This window comes from Lontra canadensis, unplaced genomic scaffold (genome assembly GCF_010015895.1).
Source record: "Lontra canadensis isolate GAN:19392208 unplaced genomic scaffold, GSC_riverotter_1.0 scaffold187, whole genome shotgun sequence".
NCBI classification, from domain to species: Eukaryota; Metazoa; Chordata; class Mammalia; order Carnivora; family Mustelidae; genus Lontra; species Lontra canadensis.
The window spans coordinates 1,164,210-1,185,307 of NW_022631181.1; the positions used below are offsets into that span (position 1 = coordinate 1,164,210).

The 21,098-nt window shown below is 41.5% G+C and overlaps 1 protein-coding gene across 4 annotated transcripts in view; it reads left to right on the forward strand.

Annotated features, from left to right (window-relative positions):
• The window catches only part of SART3 (spliceosome associated factor 3, U4/U6 recycling protein), a 37,291-nt gene that overhangs the window by 5,371 nt on the left and 10,822 nt on the right, over nucleotides 1–21,098 (forward strand). For 2 of the 4 annotated variants that reach the window (XR_004381394.1, XM_032847437.1), the window contains exons 2-12: nucleotides 4,099–4,225; nucleotides 5,344–5,448; nucleotides 8,735–8,919; nucleotides 10,004–10,109; nucleotides 11,381–11,505; nucleotides 15,242–15,397; nucleotides 16,116–16,254; nucleotides 16,741–16,848; nucleotides 17,268–17,345; nucleotides 17,471–17,529; nucleotides 18,475–18,584. Coding sequence is in view for 3 of the 4 variants with exons in the window: in XM_032847437.1 (XP_032703328.1) it covers nucleotides 4,099–4,225; nucleotides 5,344–5,448; nucleotides 8,735–8,919; nucleotides 10,004–10,109; nucleotides 11,381–11,505; nucleotides 15,242–15,397; nucleotides 16,116–16,254; nucleotides 16,741–16,848; nucleotides 17,268–17,345; nucleotides 17,471–17,529; nucleotides 18,475–18,584 (1,298 nt within the window). In the remaining variant the exon portion in view is untranslated. The remainder of the gene's footprint in view (nucleotides 1–4,098; nucleotides 4,226–5,343; nucleotides 5,449–8,734; nucleotides 8,920–10,003; nucleotides 10,110–11,380; nucleotides 11,506–15,241; nucleotides 15,398–16,115; nucleotides 16,255–16,740; nucleotides 16,849–17,267; nucleotides 17,346–17,470; nucleotides 17,530–18,474; nucleotides 18,585–21,098) is intronic. The other 2 variants (XM_032847438.1, XM_032847439.1) reach the window with 2 other exon arrangements.

The following is a 21,098-nucleotide window of genomic DNA, read 5'->3' on the forward strand; positions in this document are numbered from 1 at the left end:
ATGGGGCCCCTGGGGGCTCAGTCAGTTAAGCATCTGCCTTTGGCTCCGGTCAAGATGCCAGGGTCCTGGGATCCAGCCCCATGTCGGGCTCTCTGCTCAGAGGGGAGCCTGCTTCTTCTCCCTCTACCCCTGCTTGTGTCTCCCTCCTGCCCCCGACTCGGTCAAATAAATAAATAAAATCTTAAAAAAAAAAAGGATTCGTCTAAGTTGGATACATGTTGTTCATTTCCTCATTCTGGCTAAGTAGTAGTCCACAGTATGGATGCCCCACGGTTACTGGAACCATTCACCATCGAAGGACATCTGGGTTTCCAGGTTTGGCTACTAGGAATAAAGCTGTTAGGAACATTCACATACAGGTTTTGTGGGTACATAGGTTTTATTTCTCTGGAAAAGTACCCAAGGGTGCACTTGCTGGGTGATGTGATAATTGTGTGTGGAATTTATAAGAAATGGCCCAGCTGTTTTCCAGAGCTGCCATCCAAATTTTACATTCCCATCAGCAGTATCAGCAAGTATGAGTGAGCCAGTTCATTTTTTTTTTTCTTATCTTCTCCAGCATTTGGTATTGTCACTATTTTTTATTTTAGTCATTCTAGATGTATGATTTCTCATTGTGGTTTTAATTTGCATTTCTCGGATAGTTCATGATGTTGACTACCTTGTGCACTTAACTTGCTGTCTTGTGTCCTCTTATGTACTTGTTGGTTCATGTCTTTTACCCATTTTTTAATTGGATTCTTGGTTTTTTAGTGCTGAATTTGGAGTTGGATCTTTTAGATACTTGTCCTTTGCTGGGTAAAGGACATGTGGTTTGTACATATATTTTTTGAATTCTGTAGCTTGTTTTTGCATCCTTGGTAGAATCTTTCATAGAGCAAAAAGTTTAAATTTTAATAAGGGCCTAACTGGTATAGAATTTTATCACAAATGGTTGTTAGATTTTGTCAGATGCATTTTCTGTATCAGTGATACCGTGATTTTGGTTTAGCCTGTTGAGCTAGTGGGTTACAGTGGTTGGTTTTCACAGACTGCGGTATGAACTCGCCTTCTGTACCTGGAACACATCCAACTTAGTCATGGTGTGTGATTCTTTTTATACATTGAATTTAGTTCCGTAAGTTTTCCTCTCCATATTGTGGTAGCTGTATCCTTATTTTGCTGTATCTTCATTTTCTTTTCTTTTTTTAAAGATTTTATTTATTTATTTGACAGAGTTCACAAGTAGAGAGGCAGGCAGAGAGAGAGGAAGGGAAGCAGGCTCCCTGCTGAGCAGATAGCCTGATGCGGGGCTCGATCCCAGGACCCTGGAATCATGACCTGAGCTGAAGGCAGAGGCTTTAACCCACTGAGCCACCCAGGCACCCCTGTATCTTCATTTTCATTCAGTTCTACATATTTTTAAGTTTTCCTCAAGACCTCCTCTTTGACCCAAGTGTTATTTACAAGTATATCGCTTAATTTCCAAATGTTTAAGGATTTCCCTACCATTACAGGGTTGTTGTTGTTGTTGTTGTTGTTGTTGTTGTTTTTACAGAAATCACAGGTAGGCAGAGAGGCAGGCAGAGAGAGAGAGAGAGAGGAGGAAGCAGACTCCCCGCTGAGCAGAGAGCCTGATGTGGGGCTCGATCCCAGGACCCTAGGATTGTGACCTGAGCCAAAGGTGGAGGCTTTAACCCACTGAGCCATCCAGGCACCCCTCCTTTTTTTTATTTGCCATTACAGATTTCTAATTTAATTGTGTTGTGATCAGAAAACATCTTCTATATGATTTCACTTTTAAAAATTTGTCAGAGTTTGTCTTACAGTCCATGCTTTGGTCTCACTAAACCTTCCATGGGCTCTCGAGGAAGAAAAAGCTGTGTTCTGTTACTATCAGATGGAATGTGCTGTATATGTTAATTAGGTCCTGTTGGTTGATGCTTAGGCTCTTCTGTTTGCTGATTTTTCGTCTAGTAGTTCTAGTTGCTGAAGTGGAGGATTTTGAAGTCCCCATTATAAGTGTGTATGTCTCTTCTTTTAGCTTGAACAGTTGCTTAATCTATTTTGAGGGTCTGTTGTTTGTTTCATACACATTTAGGATTTCTTTGTCTTGCTGGTGGGTTGAGCCTTTCATCATTTTGTGATGCCCCGTTTTATCCTTGGTAGTTATATTTTTTCTGAAGTCTGCTTTATGTGATATTAATATAGCCACTTCTTTTTTTGGACTAATGTTTATATGCTATCTGTTTTTTTATCTTTTTACTTTCAGCCTTCCTAGGTCCTTGAATTTGAAGTGAGTTTCTTGTAATCAGCATATAGTTAGGTTGTGTTTTTTCTACTCTCCCATTCTGTGCCTTTTAACTAGTATATATATTTTTAAAAGATTTATTTGTTTATTTTTATTTATTTATTTATTTTAAAGATTTTATTTATTTGACAGAGAGCTAGAGAAAGTAGGCAGAGCAGCAGGCAGAGGGAGAGGGAGAAACGGGCTGTCCACTGTGCAGGGAGCCCAATGCGGGGCTCCATCCCAGGGCCCTGGGATCATGACCTGAGCTGAAGGCAGCCGCTGAACTGACTGAGCCACGCAGGTAGCCCATATTTGTTTATTTTATGGAAAGAGTGGATGAGTGGAGGGGCAAAGGGAGAGGGAGAGAAGCAGACTCCCCACTGAGCATAGAGCCCCAGGTGGGGCTCAGTCCCATGACCCTGAGATGAAATTAAGAGTCAGATGCCTAACCAACTGAACCACCCAGGTGCCCCTTAATTAGTATATTGAGACCATAAATATTTAAAAGGTATATTTTATTTATTTGTCAGAAAGAAAGGGGAATAGTACGCTTGCACAAGCAGGGGGAGTGGCAGGAGAGAAGCCAAGAGAAGGAGCCCAATGTGGGACCCTGGAATCAAGACCTGAGCTGAGGGCAGATGGTTAACCGACTAAGTCACCCAGGTGTTCCAAGAGCATAAACGTTTAAGATAATTATTGCTATGTTAGGTCTAAAGCCTGACATTTTATTATTTCCTATTTGTTTCCTGTGTTTCTTATTCTTCTGTTTCTCTTTTCTTGCCTTCCTGGGAAGGACATTTTTTAGGATTCTGTCTTGATTTATTTGTAGTGATTTTTAGTGTATTGCTTTGTATAGTTTCTTAGTGGTTGCCTTAGGAGTAGTTGATTTGACTTACACGGTAGCTGTGTTCTACCACCGGGTGAAGTGTGGAAATGGTCCTTCCATTGAGGACGTCCTTGCATTTAGCATCCCCACTTTTAAGTATCATTGTTTTGAGTATCAGGTGGTCTTAATTTTTTTGTGTCAGTTATCACATACAGCTTAGAAAACTCATGAGAAGGATCTTCCAGGATACTTGTCTGTATTTCATGCTTTTTGAGCTCTTCCTTCCTTCCTGATGCTACAAGATTTCTTTGATCATTTCCTTTCTCTTCCTTTCACTGTCTTTAAGAGAAAGTCTGCTAGTGGTAGGTTCTTTTAGTTTTCTCTTGTCTCAGATGTCCGATACCTTTTTAAGCAGTTATTTTCATTTGTTTTAACTTTCAGTTTGAAAAGTTTCAAATAATAGAAATAAATCTCTAATGTACCTATTGCTTAGCTTCAGCAGGTGCTCCCATTCTCGCTCCTCCCATTAGGGGTTTCCTTTTTGTTGTTTTTGTTTTGTAAAAGAGCTCTTACCTACACAGCCAGCAGGTGCTAAAGCACATTATTGATCACATTTTAAAATCCTCACAAGAACCTTATGGACTAGACCCTAGAGATATCCCCATTTTACAGATGAGAAAATAGAGGCTGAGCAAAGTTAATGACTTGCCTGAGGTCACACTTGGTGTTTGTTTCATCAGAATGTTTCCTGTATTTCAGAGAACAACCCAGCTGGGTTCTTACAGGGACTGGAACAGAGTGGAGGCTCTGTGTGTTTATTAGAGAAAGGCTTGTTCATTGATTTTTCTTCCTCTTCCTGGGGGTAAATGTGGCCTTGCTGTTTCAGTGGCACTCCCAGATAGCACATCTCTTATTTGTAGCGTTGTCACCATTGGTGAAGAATGCTAAGTTCTTTTGATGGTGGCGTTTTAAATTTCACCTTGTGCTCTTTTCCTCTTAGCTGTCTATCAACGTCTATGACTACAACTGCCATGTGGACCTGATCCGGCTGCTCCGGCTGGAAGGGGAGCTTACCAAAGTGAGAATGGCTCGCCAGAAGATGAGTGAGATCTTTCCTTTGACTGAAGGTAACATATCAGCAGTGGGCCTGCTTTTGTAAACACAGAGAACTGAAGAGTATACATTCTTTTTTTCCGTGCTGAAACTTGGATGTGTTCCTTACAGAAATGTGGAACATAGATATAACAGTGGAAAGAAGAAAACTCATTATCCAGTGTCAGTGATTTCTAGTTTTTCATCTTTTAGTTTTTTGCAAAACATAATTGTGATTGTGTAGTACAGACTCATGTTTTGGATCCTGATTTTTTTTTTTTTAATCCTCCGTCATGATTAATCTTTCCCACATCTTTCTGTTTCCCATTCTGGTGTTTTCTTTAATCCATTTTCTCAGGACCAGTTAATTGTATTACAGTTAAACTTTAATAAATGATTTTTAGTGTAAACATTTCATACCTTGTTACATGGTAGTTAGGATTTAGATTACTTTTACTTACTTATTTGAAACAGAATTACCCTGTGCGTCTTGTAGACCAGTCATTCGTGAGTTTGTAATTGATCTTTTAGGGAGGGGTTGGGAGAACACAGGTCCCAGATCCAGCTCTCTCCCCTTCTCCCTGCCCAAAAGCATAACTGCTGAGTGTAGGAGCTGAAATCAGAGTGCCCAGATTCGTTCCTGACAGTACATCTTACTAGTTGTGAGACGTTCAGTGAATTACGTAAACATTGTAAGACTCAGTTTTCCCAGCAGTAAGATGGGCTAGCAGTAGTTTCTACATTATAGTACATGGATTGGATGAGGTATTGTGGGTACAACACATAATAAATGCCATAGCATGTCATAAATGCTTAGATAGGTGCCATCGTTACTCATTATTATGACTATCATCTACAGGAGTTTAAAAAAGATTGAATGAGAAATATACATACGTAAGTACTTAGCAAAAATATAAAATGCCCATAAAATACAGGTGTACGGTGTTATGATTTTAATTACTTGGTCTTATTTGGAAGCATAAACTTTATATGTGCTTGGTACAAGTTTTAAGAATTGAATTTCTGTGAACCGTGGCAGGCTGTATGAGATGGGTGAGACGTGGGTGCACTGGTGACTTACAGTAAAGTCCCTGCTGTCATCTTGCCCTTTGGTGAAGGAGATGGTCATGCAGGAAGTGCTCTTGTCTTGCAGAGCTCTGGTTGGAGTGGCTGCATGACGAGATCAGCATGGCTCTGGACGGCCTGGACAGAGAGCACGTGTACGACCTCTTCGAGAAAGCTGTGAAGGATTATATTTGTAAGTTCCCTGCGTTCTTTTTCAAGGTGTCTGCAGATGCTTCTATCTCTGCTGTCCGGGGTTGCCTCATGAGGGGTTTCTCCTCAGAAAGGAGAGCGTTAGTCCAGCAATTAGAAAGATTTGAGTTTACTTATTATGCTCATTTTGGCTTTCTTTCTTTTCTTTTTTCCTTCCTTCCTTTTTTTTTTTTTAAGATTTTTATTTATTTGACAGACAGACATCACACGTAGTCAGAGAGGCAGGCAGAGAGAGAAGGGGAAGCAGGCTCCCTGCTGAGCAGAGAGCCCGATGCGAGGCTCGATCCCAGGACCCTGAGATCATGACCTGAGCCGAAGGCAGAGGCTTAACCCACTGAGCCACCCAGGTGCCCCCCACTTCCTTCCTTTCTTAAAGATTTCATTTATTTGAAAGACAGAGATTGAGAGAGAGCATGAGAGCAGAGTGAAGGGCAGAGGAAGAAGCAGACTCGCCGGTGAAAAGAGAGCCCAATGTGGGACTTGATCCCAGGATTCCAGGATCATGACCTGCGCCGCAGGCAGCTGCTTAACCAACGGAGCCACCCAGCCGTCCACGCCCACTGTCTTTGGTTTTCATCTGAGGATATTTGGTTTTAAAATACAGTTAGGAGAAATGTTTGTAGTAAGGGAGTGAATATACTCACACCCAGCATTTTTTTGGTGGGGAGAACTTATGTGGTATTTTCAGATGACTAAAGGTTGCCTTTTCTTTGTTTTTTAATTTTTTAAAAGATTTTATTTGTTTATTTGATGGAGAGAGAGATCACAAGCAGGCAGAGAGGCAGGCAGAGAGAGGGGGAAAGCAGGCAGAGAGCCCGATGCGGGGCCCGATCCCAGGACCCTGAGATCATGAACTGAGCCGAAGGCTGAGGCTTTAACCCACTAAGCCACCTAGGTGCCCCTAAAGGTTGCCTTTTATACATAGTTTGGATTTTTAGAAGTTTTGGACAGAATGCTTAAAATTTTTAAAAAATATTTCTAATATTAAAAATTAACATCAATATTAATTTTTTAATTTTTATTAATTAATATTAATATTAAAAAGCTTTTTAAAACTTCTTACTTTAAAATAAACGATTTATAGGGCAGTAGTACAGAGAGTTCCTAAACTTCATCCTGCTTTCCTCAGTATCCTGTAACTACTATACAAAATCAAAACCAGAGAATTGATCTTAGTACAATGTGCGTGTCTGCTTCTGTGATGTTTTACTCCACGTGTAGATTCTGGTAACCGCCACTGCAGTTGACTTAGAGAACCTCCATCACCACACAGGTGTATGCTGTGCATTGTCTGCTCGTGTTGAATTTTTGCTAGTGCAAGTGGAGTAGACACCTTCTCTCGAAGTTTCTTTACCCTCCCCTGTTGGCAGTATGATTCTCTAAATATGCTTTTTACCTATAGGACACATCAGAGAATGCTATGGACAAAATGTTTTTTTTTAAAGTTTTAAAAATTTCTCCCTTTTAAAACATTTAAAAAAAATTTTTTTTAAAAGATTTTATGTATTTGAGAGAGAGTGTGCACTTGCAAGTGTGGGCTGGGGAGCGGGGAGGAGCAGAGGAAGAGGAACAAGCAGGCTCTGTGCTCAGCCTGACCCAGAGATCATGACCTGAGCTGAAATCAAGAGTTGGATGCCCAACCGGCTGAGCCACCCAGGCGTTCCGCCCCCCCCCCCCCAAATTTCCTCCTTTTAAATTAAACATTCTTCTTCCATATCTGGTTTTCCCCACTGTGGGCATTTCCCCTTTTGACAGGGGCTGGAACTTGAAGATAGACTGCCCCGAGGAAGAGCATTTTCCATGTGCCTTTATCAGCCAAGAGAATTGTTTTTAGTTTTTATAATCTGGATACTGAAAATTACAGGTGTTTTGTAAATAGGAAATTCCCCTATTATGTACTTTTAGTGTTCTTGGGTCTCTGCTCCAATCTGTCCGTGTGGCTTCTTAGAACCTTTTGACAGTTCCAAGGGCTTGATGCTTCCATGGTTTTTGATGATCCTGGAACCCCTCTGTGAATGTCTCAGAGTCATCATTAACAGTACCTCCCCAGACTGATGTTTTTCGGTCCTTGATGGTTTACAGTCACCCTGCTGTGGGGCTGCCACTGTCAGTGCTGAGGTCAGTGTGCCTTTCGTTCCCCAACTGCATCAGGGCTGCTGGGGGTCTAGAAGCCAGATAACCGTGCTTCTCAGATTAGGTTTCTTAAAGTAGTTTTGAATGGGGGCCCGTGGGGTTCTTATGTTAGTTTCAGGAGCCCTAGAGCATGGAAATTATGTCCCTTGTTTTGTGAATGTTCAGAAGCCACTTTGGCCTGCTTTAAGAGTCGCATGCTCTACCAGTTGAGTCAGCCAGGCGCCCCCTCTTCCTTTTTTGTTTTGCATCCCATATGGCTGCTCTGTATTGGTGAGCTAAAACAGAGTAGCTAACAAAGTTTGGCTAAGTTCTTTGAAATAAACCTGCTTCATGAAAAAAGCAGTCCTTGGGAAAACATACAGTAATTGTCAAATCAGCTTTATCTTCTAAGTATTTTTATTTTACAAGGTTAATGGATAGACCTATGAAATATTTTCAGATCTCTGAAAAGTGACTTAATATGCAAAACGTGTGCATTGGGAACCACTGCATTCCTAAAGAGATTAATATATGTGCTGCCCAAGGAAGCACTCCTAAAGAGTTTAATTCATTAGTCTGCTCTTAAAGCTTCAGGGGTGAGTGTATATAAAGTTTAAGAAGAAAGTGACAAAAAAAAGGGTGATCGGGTCTTTTCTGTTGTTGCTGTTTAAACATCATTACAAAGAGAGACTTAAAATACAGACTTCTGGTTACAGAATTGGTGGTTTTAATTTGTTCTTTGATTTTGACCAGAAGGCTTAAAAAGATTCAAAAGTTAAATTCTAAGCTTTGAAATCTTTCTGAAAGTACTCAGATTTGTAACTATTTGCATTGAATATTTTCACTGAATTGCTTCTATTTTAATAAATGGGCTTTTTAATCATGAGCATATTACATATTACCTGCTGGCATATTCTGTTTATGCAGTAAAATGGCAGTAATTGTAACCTAGTAGAGACATTGTTTAAGATATATTTTCCTTTCTAGCGGCAGTATTAGTAATTTATGTACATTGGATGCTTGCTGATGTGCTCTTGCCTTTTTGCATGAATGAGTATTGTTTTGGTGGGCATATTTCTTTTGTGACTCAGCGGAACAAAAGTTTTAATCTTTGGGTATTTCATATCCTGAATTAATAAAGCACTTATCCTTCTTAGGTCCTAACATTTGGCTGGAGTATGGCCAGTACTCAGTCGGTGGAATTGGTCAAAAAGGTGGCCTTGAGAAAGTCCGTTCTGTGTTTGAAAGGGCGCTCTCGTCAGTCGGCTTACATATGACCAAAGGACTCGCCATCTGGGAGGCTTACAGGGAGTTTGAAAGTGCCATTGTGGAAGCTGCCCGGGTGAGTGGCCTGGTCTCTGTGACCAGTGCTTGCCTTCGACTAGCTGGGGCTGTCTTTGTAAGTGGCCTCGGAAGAACATAGTTAATGAAATGGTCCTCGCCAGTCCCTTAGTGGGTAGGCAGTAAAATAAAATCAGTAGTGTTTGTGGAACAACAAGAATGATTTCTTTGACTAAAAACAGATGACCTTGTAATTTTTCTGATATTTAAAAATACTACTTCAGTTATTGGTTCCAGGTTAATACACCAGAATAACTATGTATCTTAAAAGAAATGTATATATATTAGTCATGTCCAATAATAACTGGCAAGAGGTGTAAGAGATTTGACCCCATCATAATTGGATTTTTTTGAACTCTGATTCAAGGGTTTACAGTCCCCTCCCAGTGTTCCCTCTCCCGTGTGTGTGTGTGCGTTACCATCCTTAACTAGTGGAGCCCTCTAGTAGTTAGATGGTTATTATTGAAGTAGCCCAGTCCCTTGTTGATTACATCCCTGTTGAGAAGTCTGCAGTGGTGCCTTCAGCTCACTCTGATGGAGGCATCGGGGCTAACTCCTTTGGCTGACTTTTGTGGCCCTCCAGCATCAGATATAACCCTGTGTGGACGCTGCTCCCACGTGCCCCTCCACAGTTGTGCACTTGCTGGCCACTGTACTTACACGGTTCCTTCGACTGGAAGTCCGTTTCCTCCTCTTACTATGGCAGGAGAGCCTGTAGATGCATCCCAACTGCCTGCTCCTCCCGGAGTCTGCTGCTTTCCTCCCTTCATAAAAAAACTCAGCCTTAAACACCAGCCGAAAGCAAGCCTTGTGATACTTTCTTTCCTGATGTTTCATTATAGTCATTTGTGCATATGTTGTTAGTATATACATTTCTAACATTCCTTTTTGCTTTTCACCCAGTCAGAAACACTTAGTAGCAAAGACGTTTATTTTTGTGCCTCTCTCAGCATTTGACACAATACCTCATGTATCAGAGGTCATATAAATGTATTTTTAGTTTGAACTAAAAAATTTGTTGCAATATTTTTTTGAAGTAGGAAGGACTGCCAAGTTTGTCATTTACTACAAATTTGCTTCTTTAGCCCATAGCTGGCTTCCTTTCCCCTTTTGACCGGGAACAAACCTTTGATTCACAGCTGGAGAAAGTCCACAGTCTCTTCCGGCGACAGCTGGCGATCCCACTCTATGGTAAGAGAAACGGACCTGTCGACAGCTGGCCCTCCGTGGTTTTTAAAATGCTTTGGGGCATGTCCTGTCGTTAGGTCTTGCCCAGCACCCTGTGAGGCAGATGTTGCTGGTGTTCTTACTCTCACTGGACAGTGTCACTGTGGATGAGGCCTTTGGTTAAAAAATGTACCTTGAATTGTTAATGGTCAAGAGGATTGAGGGTCAGTGGGCAGACCTGGAAGCCAGACTTCCTGACTCGCAGTTTTCTCTATTAAGACACTGTTGGAGAGGTAGAGTTACTATAAGGAATAGGGAAACGAACCTCCCTTTGTTTTCTGGGGAAACTTAATTGAGTAAGAGCTCCATGGTGAGCATTTTCTCTTTAGCAGTAACCTCTTCCGTATCAGAATGAGGATTTCCCACAGGCTTGTAGCATTCTTCTGTGGGGGTGATTGGTTCAGGAGCCCTGTTGGTTGGAAGTGTTCATACCTGAATTTCTTGGGGGTTTGGTAAGGATTTTCCTGTTTGGGTGAATATATTTTGGTAAGCCAAGCCTTGAAACTCTCGAGCTAGAGCTAGAGCATGAGCAGCGTCTGGAGCATTTTTCTGGGCATGGGAAGAGTTTTGTGCTGCCATCTTGTTTGTTCTCCAGGCGTAGTTTCACATTGTACGCCCTTGGCACCTCTGGACAACTGCTTGAGCCCAGACGTAATTGCTTTTTCTACTTCGTGGCTTATTTGGATTTGATTTTAACAAATTATAAAGTGGCTTTCGAGTTGAATCCTTGGGTGATTCAACTGCAGAAAAGGCTAGAACTGAGCAGCCTGCAGGTTTCCTCTCCCATACCAATGTGACGTGGCATAGTACAGTGAGTAGAGCATGTACTTGAGCCAGACTGCCTGGTTCAAGGCCTTGCTCTACTGTGACTTGCAGACAATTGATGTAACCCTTTACTTGCGTTTCCTCAACTGCAAAATGGAGATGATGGTAGAATCTACTCTCTAGAGCTGGGAGGATTGAATGAGTTAGTGAATGGAAAGTTTAGAACATAGGAAGCACTAGGTAAGTGTTGCTATTATTTAATTAACTGATGGATTAATTGGTAGGGCTTCCGGGGGAATTGCTTTGAGACAGAATCTAAGGTCAAGTCTGGGCCCAGGAGAAGATTCGAGCATAAGAGTTGTTGTGGTAGCTCGTGGGAGGGGCTGGCATCCTCTGAGTCTCATGGTTTAATCTCTGGGTTGATAAAACTCAGTGGCAAGACCTATGGGGCTGAATCCATCTCTCAATAGATATGGAGGCCACATTTGCAGAGTATGAAGAGTGGTCAGAAGACCCAATACCAGAGTCGGTAATTCAGAACTATAACAAAGCACTACAGCAGTTGGAGAGATACAAACCCTATGAAGAAGCACTGGTAAGTGTCGGCCTCTTTACAGTGAACTTCTCGCTGCAAATTTTTCCCTAATCAATAGTTGCATCTTTAAAATTTGTTTTGTTGTGAAATCTATAGAGTGTATAAATGTGTGCATACAGTTTACATACTAATAATAAAGTGAACATCCATGTACCCACCACCCAGGTTAAGAAATAGAACATTGCCAGTACCTTAGAAGTCTCCTATGTGCCCCTCTCCGATTGCCTCCTCTTCCCTCTCCCGAGAGGTAATCACTTTCCTGACTTTTGTGATAATCGTTCCCTTGCTTTTCTTTATAGTTTTACAACCTATGACCATATCCTTAATTAATATATTGTTTAATTTTGCTTGTCTTTAAGCTTTTATGTAATGGAATCATGCTGTGTATTTCACTGAACGTGTTTGTGGGTTGTACTCATACTGATCAGTATAGTGTGTTTTCACGGCCATGAAGTCGTATGTGTATGCCACACTTTATACATCCGTGTTCCTAGCCGGGTCGTTTTCCAGTTTGTTGCTAGGAGGAGCAGCATGTTTCTGGCCTTTCTTGTGCATGTCTCTCGGTGCACACGTGAGTAGGCTTTCTCCAGAGGGCATCCCCAGGAGGACTTGCTGGATCAGAGGATTGTGCCGAACTGTTTTCTGTGTTAACAGTTGGCACTCCTGCCCAGGAGTTCTCACTGAACCGAGGGTTCTCTTTGGTCTCTCCAGCCTTTGATACTGACCTAAATATGAGCCACTGAGATGGGTCTGAAGTTATAGTTTTAATCACATTTCCCTGATCGCCAACAAAAGTTAAGCGTTTGTTCCACATCTGTTGGCCATTCGGATGTCCTTTTTTTGTGAGGTGCCTGGTGAAGTCTCTGACTCATTTTTCTTTCATCTGTATTTTTTTCTCATTAATTCTTAGGAATTCTGGATCATATTCCTTATTTTGGTTGTATGTATTGTAGAAGCTTCTCCCAGGTTGTGGTTTGTCTTTTTAGTTTTTTATTGGCATCTTTTGACGAGCGGTTCTCAGTTTTACTCTAATTGGGTTTATCATTGTTTCTCTTACGGTTTCTGCTTTTACGCTTAAGAAATCTCTCCAGGTTCCAAACTCATGAAAATTCTTAGCTCTGTTTTCTTCCATAAGTTTATAGCTGTGTATTTCATGTTTAGATCTTTATATGGAATTGATTTTTGTGTATGGCGTGAGGTGAGGGCCAGTTTCGTTTGTCCATATGACAACCAGTTGTTCTAGCACTGATTTTGATAGTTCCATCCTCCCCGCGTTGATGTGCTGGCCCACATCTGTCATAGATCAGCTGTCCATCTGTTTCTGGGCTTTCTCTTCTGCCCCACTGGCTTAAATTACACTGTCCTAATAATGACAGTTTTGTAAGTTTGTTTGTTTGTTTTAAATTCATTTGAGAGAGAGAACACAAGGAGAGGTCAGAGGCAGAGGGGGAAAGCAGATTCTCAGTTCCCCGGGGAACCCAATGTGGGGCTTGATCCCAGGACCCTAGGATCAGGACCTGAGCTGAAGGCAACGCTTAACCACCTGAGCCACCCAGGCGCCACAGTTTCATAAGTTTTGCTTGTAGGTAACATGAATCCCATCCACGTTGTTCCTCTTCAAGAGTGTCTTCCCTTTCTTTCTTTAGTTCTTAATAACTTGGATTTAGAATCAGCTTTTCAGATTTTATTGAAAAAAACCTGTTGAATTTTGTATTGGAATTGCACTGATCAATTGGGAGAAGACTACATCTTAGAAATAGGGAATCTTCTAATCTATGAATGTGGTATAGGCCTTTGCTACTTAGGCCTTATCTTTCTCTGAAGTTTTATAAATTTATAATTTCATCTGGTCCCTTGAACACATTTTTTAGACCTATTTCTAAGATATTTTTGATTGCATAGAAAATGCCACCTTTTTAAAAAGATTTGCTTTTCTAATTGTTCTTGCTATATAAATTGTAATTTGGTTTTTATACTAATTTTTTTTATCTGTTGAACTTTCTAAATTTTTATTAATGATCAGTAGATTTTTTTTGATTTTTGGATTTTCCATGTTGACCATAATATTTGGTTTTTGACCATAATACTGTTTGTAATAAGTGGTGTTTTTCTACCTGTCTTGGTCTTAGAATACTTTCAGCTACATTTACCATGCCTCAGACTTATCCTCGTGTTTTCTTGTCCTGTTTGACCTGCAAGTCATCGTTGTTAGCAGTTCATCTTGAATTATACAGCCCAGCTTCCTTATATTCACTACATGCATTTCCCACTTCCTTTGCTCTTCTTCCCTTGTATCCCGGAGCTTTCATCTGGAATCATTTTTATTTTGCTTCAGGTACACCCTTTAAAGTCACCTGCCCTGGATATTTGCTGGTAACATTTTAATTTGAAAAGGTCTTCACTTTGCTCTTCTTAAAAGTTCATTTCTCAGGATGTAGAATTCTAGATCGACAGTTACGCGTCCTGTCTTCCTGGCTCCTGCTGTCGCTGTTGAGATGTCCGCTTCTGTGATGGCAGTCCTTGTTTTCTCTCTGGCCCATTTTAAAATCTCATAGGTTTTGTTTGATGTCCCACAGTTTCAGTACAGTAGGTCCAGGGGTGGATATCTTTGTATTTATCTTGTTCGTGGTTGGTTGGGCTTCTTGGCTCTGTTTTTGGTATCTTGTGGTATAGTAAGAACAGTGACTTTGAGAGCCCGGCCACCTCAAGTTCGAATGTTAGCTCTGCCAGTTGCTAGCTCTCTGACTTTGAGCTTGTCCTTACCCTCCGTGTGTTTCAGTCCCCTTGAATGTAATGTGGGATGATAATGATCCCCACTGTGAAGATCAAATCCTTAATATATCTTATACCAGCAAAAGCTTAACCTTCACCTAGATTTTGTCCTTAGTATTTCTTGTGTCTTTGCCAGTTTGCTGATGATTTTCAAGATGTTTTTCATATCGAATCCAGCAGTTTTTGTAGTTTTCAGTGGCAGTCTCTCTGGGTAACCCGTTTGTCATTAAAACTAGAAACTGAAACTAAGACATCCTCTTTTTCTACTCAGAGCATGTGTGCTCTCCTGCTGGCTGGCCTGTGAACCCTCTCCCTTTTTCACATGTAAATGACTGGTAGGTAGTTGTATTTATTAAAGCCTCTTTAGTGAAATCTTCAGCTAGTTCATTTTGTTACGACCATTAGAAGAGTGTAGCTGAAGAGGAAGGTTATGTAGGGATTTTGTCTGAAAAGAATTTCAATTGTAGCTCTTTGGCTCAGTAAACATTCAGCCTAGCCTCTTTCATGTTCTGCATGTGCCTGCACGCTGGCAGGAGCTGATACTGGAATGAGAAGCCTCGGAATGAAGGCAGCAGATCGCTCCAGTGTGGATGTGTTCACTCCACTCAGTAGGCTGAGAAAGTGACTTCTGTTTCGGAGGGATGGCTGTCCATGGTCACTGGCAAAGGTGTTTCTCTTTCATTTAGTTGCTGATGGATGTTCCCATCAGAAGCCCCCTGTGGCCTGAGGGTGGGTTTGGAAAAGGGTTCGTGGAACCTTTCTAACTGTTGCCATGAAGAGGCGCTGTGGACTCAGTCTGCCCGTTGTGTTGTAGACCCCGGCATGCCAGAGGTTCTGCGAGTGGGAATGGGGGACTTTTACTGACATAGCCAGTCTTGCCAGAATTTACTATGAAGATATGTTGTGCTTCCTAACAGTGTCAGGTACCTCATTTCAATCTCATTATGCTTCCCTTTTGCCTTAGTTGCAAGCAGAGTCACCCAGGCTGGCTGAATATCAAGCGTACATTGACTTTGAGATGAAAATTGGCGACCCTGCTCGCGTGCAGTTGATCTTCGAGCGTGCCCTTGTCGAGAATTGCCTCGTCCCAGACCTGTGGATCCGCTACAGTCAGTTCCTCGTAAGACCACTCGACTTCTACTTTCTCTCCTTCTTACCGATTGGGAGCCTGTTCAAAGAAAATCAGCAGGAGTGTCGGGAGTTAGTTCTGTGCCACCCCTCTCTGCTTCCTCATTTTCCCCTCATCTTTCTTTCCCCTCTGCCAACTCACTCAGGGAGTTCTTCCGGTGTTCCAAGTCATTTCAGACTGACACTGTAAAAAAATTTGCACAGTCTTCTTACTGAGGACTTTATGACCGATTACTTTTTTTCTTGTAACTTTTCATTATGGGAAAAAACGTAAGCATTAGAACATAGATTAATAAGGTGAAACCTCATGGGCCCATCACCCAGCTCTAACAGTTAACTCATGGCATTAGTCTAATTTCGTCTATGTCCTTAATCTTCTTCCTCTTCCATGGGATTTTGAAGCAGATCCCAGAAGTCACATTTCATTGGTAAATATTTCAGTATATGTATATAAAAGATTTGAATCAGGATCCAGGCAGGGTCCATTCATTAGGATTGGCTGATGTCTCTTAAGGCTGTTTTCATTTGTTGGTTCCCTCTCTACCTCTCTTCTTCTACCCTAACTCCTCATAATTTCTTTGTTGAAGAAACCAGTCATGAGAGGCATTTCTAAAGAAATTTGTCAGCTGGTTGTGCTGGGGATGTGTCACGGATGGTAAAGTCTGTAATGGTAGCACTTTCTCTCCTAACTCTGGACTTCTTTATCGTAGGATCGGCAGCTGAAAGTAAAGGATTTGGTTTTATCTGTACATAACCGTGCTGTTAGAAACTGCCCCTGGACAGTTGCCCTATGGAGTCGTTACCTCTTGGCCATGGAAAGACATGGAGTTGACCACCAAGTGATTGCTGGTGCGAATGTTTTTGTGGGAAGACTCGAAAGCTTTCTGTCCCAGGCCAGAAACCTAGTGCTGTGACAGTCTTTAAATCAGCCTTCCCCTGGGTGTTAGCTTTGGGACATTGGGTGTTAGTGACAGAAAAGGCCCTAAGTGGGAGATAAACTGATCGTAAGCTTTATGTTAAATGTAAAAATGCTAACATTTCATTGTGATTTTCTGGGAAGTTGGCATCTTTTCTCCAAACCTACTGACCCAGAATTCTTTTAGTGCGGGGCATCTTGTGGAACATGCCCTTTCTAGAACAAAGTTCATGTAAATCCTGGAGGCTCTTTTTTTTTTTTTTTTACATTTCTCTCTAGCTCATTTCACTTTGTTTCCCCCTGTCATTATTATGAAGTCATATAGTATTGGATAGTAGAGGTTTTTATAACAATCTCGGTAATTTGTATTAACTTCTTTTTGAACTGGTAACAAATCCTGGCTTATTCTTCATTTCCAGTAACCTTTGAGAAAGCTTTGAGCGCTGGCTTCATTCAGGCCACTGATTATGTGGAGATTTGGCAGGCGTACCTTGATTACCTGAGGAGAAGGGTTGATTTCAAACAAGGTATTTAAATTCAAGTGTCAGATTCAGTTCCGAATTTTTTCCTAACATGTCTTTCAGTGAGTTATCCTAGTTGCCCAGATACATCATGATGAGGCAAATGGTGTAGACCAGCCATTGACAACTGTTTCCCCCCGTAATTTTCACTTCTTAAATCCTTAAGTCCTGTTGTGAATTGTAAGGGAAGATACTTAGGGTCCTTATGTTCTATACCGAGTCCTGCCAGCACTGTCCATAATGTGCTATTTGTTCCATTGTCTTTCTCCCCAACCACATGATGAGGGCAGGACTGGCAATTTTATTTCTGTGTCCCCAGCCTGATGCCAGGTGCACAGCAGGCTCCCAGGAGTTTCACTGTAGCATTTAAAAAAAAAATGGTATGCAGTTTCTTGAAGCCAAACCTCTCTTGCAACTCATGACAGATTCCAGTAAAGAGCTGGAAGAGCTGAGGTCTGCGTTCACTCGCGCCTTGGAGTATCTGAAGCAGGAGGTGGAGGAGCGTAAGTGCGGCTTCACCCGCTCCTCCCTGCGGTTGTCTTTCCCCTACTTGGTGGGTGTGCCTTCTCGGGCAGAGGCTCTTTGTCTCTAAATTCTTCTCTAATTTTGGCTGCTTCTCTTCTTAAAGGTTTTAATGAGAGCGGAGATCCAAGCTGCATGATCATGCAGAACTGGGCTAGGATCGAGGTAAGTGTTTTTGACAGATGTGCCAGTGACATGCACCTTTGAAGGACGTGTGTAACGATGTGGCTGCGGTTGCGTCAGCATCCCTGGTGATAGTCTGGGGTCTGTAGGGATTTGTGCTCTGTATCTAGCTTGGTGCACATTCATCTGTATCTTAGAGAAGACACTAGCACTCGGGTAAGAAGTACGCAGCAAACGTCGGAATGCCAGGCATTGACTCGTGGACTTCTGCCCCCCTCCCCTTGGTGTCTGCTTTGTGAGAGGATCCCGGGTATGTACCGTCTGCCAGGCATTTTACTGTGTGCTGGCGAGATGAGGGGAATCCTGCTCGGTGCTCCCACGTCTTTAATCTCCTATGGGAGACAGAAATTTGACAGATGATTAAGGGATATAATGAATTCAATGTTGTTTTTGGACCAAGGACCCCAAGTGAGTAAGGTATGGAATCTGCCCTTAATCATGTAACAGAGTTGGGAATTCTCATCCTGTTTTATTTTCTGAGGGAGTCAGGTCAAAGAACCAGTGTCTGTCAGGTTCAGAGGGGTTTACTTGCCCAAGTCACTTAATAAATGGCAGAGCTGGGACCTCCTCCTAGATGGGTCTTTCTTTTCTCCACATTGCATTCAGATTAAATGCTTGTAGTTAAGCTTGATAAAAATAAAAAGTGACTAGCCAGTTCTGTTTTAAGTACCTGTGGGCTCCTGCTCCTTGCTCTCAAATAGACAGGCAAATAGGCAGACAGCTTGAGGCTTGTCTCCTCTCAAAGCCTGAAGTGGTTGAGCTGGGCATGCTGCTGTGGACAGTGGCTGGGAAATATCCAGGGAGTCAAGGAACACAGATCGTCAGTGAGGGGTTTTAAGGCACGTCCCTTTGAGGCATGCTTTGTAATGGGTGCCAGTGTGCTAAGGTTTGCGTCTTTTCCTAATGGAGCCTGTTAATGCGTTTTAGGCTCGACTGTGCAATAATATGCAGAAGGCTCGGGAACTCTGGGACAGCATCATGACTAAAGGGAATGCCAAGTATGCCAACATGTGGCTCGAGTATTACAACCTGGAAAGGTAATTGGCTTGGGGGCGGGGTTGGTGGTGCCTGTCAGGGGTAAGCTGTGTTCAGTCCTGGCTGACTCCTATTGGCCTTGGCTTTCCCCTCTCCACAGGGCCCTGGCCTCTGGCAGCCTGTCCTTTGTTCGAGTCTCTGTGTGTACTGGGAGAGGCTAGGGAACTCAACCTGAAATTTTGTGTCTGGGCTTGTCATACAACCATATGTTTCTTTCTGTTATTTTGGTTTTTGGATAGAAATATTTAACTTTTTGGGGAACTATTTTTTGTATTTGCTTTGTATGTAAAAGTGGAAAATACTAAAAAGCAAGGAGAAAAACCCCAAAATTAATCTACAGTGGCAGACTCAGAGACATAACCCATTAGCTAATGCTTTCGGTATATTCTTTGAGATTTTTCTATGCTTAATTTTTTTTTTCCTAAAGAAAATACAGTGACAGTGTACATGTTAGAAATCTCTAAAACTACTTTAAATAAATGTAACCAGTAATATTTATATCATGGGGAAGATGTAAAGAATATGACCAGCCTTTCTGTTCATTGTCTCTTGAGCGTTGCATCTCAATAAATACATTTTCAGGGGTGCCTTTGTGGCTCAGTAGGTTAAACCTCTGCCTTCAGCTCAGATCATGATCTTGGGGTCCTGGGATCGAGCCCCACATCGGGCTCTCTGCTCAGTGGGGAGCCTGCTTTTCCCTCTCTCTCTATCTGCCTCTCTGCCTACTTGTGATCTCTCTCTCTGTAAAATAAATAAATAAAATCTTTAAAATGTGTGTGTGTGTGTGTATATATATATATATACATACATATATATATATTTATTTATTTTCATATATTTTTTTCATTTTTGAGTGTTTTGGTTTTTTTCCCCAATTTAAAAAATAACATATGCTCAAATTTAAATGAAACATTTGCCAAACTATGTGGTAGAAAGTTTATTACCATCTCACCCCTAGAGATGACCACTATTAAAGCTTCTTGAAGGGGCACCTGGGAGGCTCAGTTGGTTAAGCATCTGCCTTTGACTCAGGTCATGATCCCAGGGTCCTGGGCTCCCTGTTCTGCAGAGGGGGGTCTCCTATTCCCTCTCCCTCTGCCTGCTGCTCCCCCTGCTTGTGCTCTTTCTCTTTGTCAAATAAATAAATAAAATCTTTAAAAAAAAAAAGGTTCTTGAATATTCCTCTGGGTTAGCAGTTCTCAAATTTTTTGGTCTCAGGACCCCTTATACTCTTAAAGTTTGAGAACCCTGAGAAGCTTTTATTCATGTGAATCATACATATTTAATATTACCATATTAGAAATGCTGATGAATATTATTAAATATCAATATCAGCATATTAGAAAACTGAGAAATAAAAAGTTATTTGTCAAAATAATAAATTGATTACATTTAACGTAAAGAATATATTTTTTACGAAAAATGTTTTCCAAACCCGAAAATAATTTAGGGAGAAAAGTGGCATGGTTTTGTTATCTTTGCAAGTGTCCTTAGTCTGGCTTGGAAGATAGCTGGATTCTGATGTCTGTTTCTACATTCACTGTTGTGAATTCTCATTGAAAAATATGAGGAAAATTTGGCTTCATACGTGTAGGAGGTTAGAAGAAAGGGGTATTTCACCTTCCCAGATAATTGTGGATATTCTTTCATACTAGAGCAAAATTAGCAAGTGGTTGTTTCTTAAATAGTTGCAGTGTGGAATCTGAAACCATTTAACATTGACTTTCTTTGTACTTTCAATAGACCTTTTACCCACACACAATTCTGTGACAGCCATTGTTCCATTTGGAGAATACTCATTCACTAAGTCATGTAGCTCTTCCCAGTATGGACACATTTCATCATGCAGTATTTAACAAATTACATTTGTTCATATCCTCCGTGATCTTAGAAAAGCTGTTTTTTTTGTTTTTTTTTTTTAAAGATTTATTTATTAGAGAATGTGCATATGCAAGCGTGAGGTGCAAAGGGAGAGTAAGAAAGAGAATCTCAGGCTGACTCCCCACAGGGCACGGAGCCTGACTGAGGTGGGGGTGGGGGGGATCTATCCCACGACTCCCAAGATCCTGACCTGAGCTGAAACCAGGAGTCAGACGCTCAACCCACTGAGTCACCCAGGTAGGTGCCCTAATAGAAAAGTCTTTTAAAGTAGGAAGCTGTCAAACTGAAAGTGGCAGATACAGATTTTCCAAAATTCTGATTTTCACTTTTTTTTTAAGGTTTTCCTTGAAGTGACAGACTTCCTTCATTAATTTTCAGAAATGTCTGCCAAATACTCAGGTCTACCTAACCACTGTTTTTGTTGCTGAGCTGTTTGCTCAAGTAAAAATTGTGTTCCATGAAAAAACAAACTAGTACAGCTTACACCCCAAACAAAAAGATAGGCTTTTCTTTGTGACGACCATTTTACTCTGGTGTGCAGAAAAAGTGCTTTATACATATAAAGCACATCTACTTCTGTCGCACGAAATGTGAGAAATATGTGCGCAGCCTCGATTTGTGCCAGGGGCCACCGC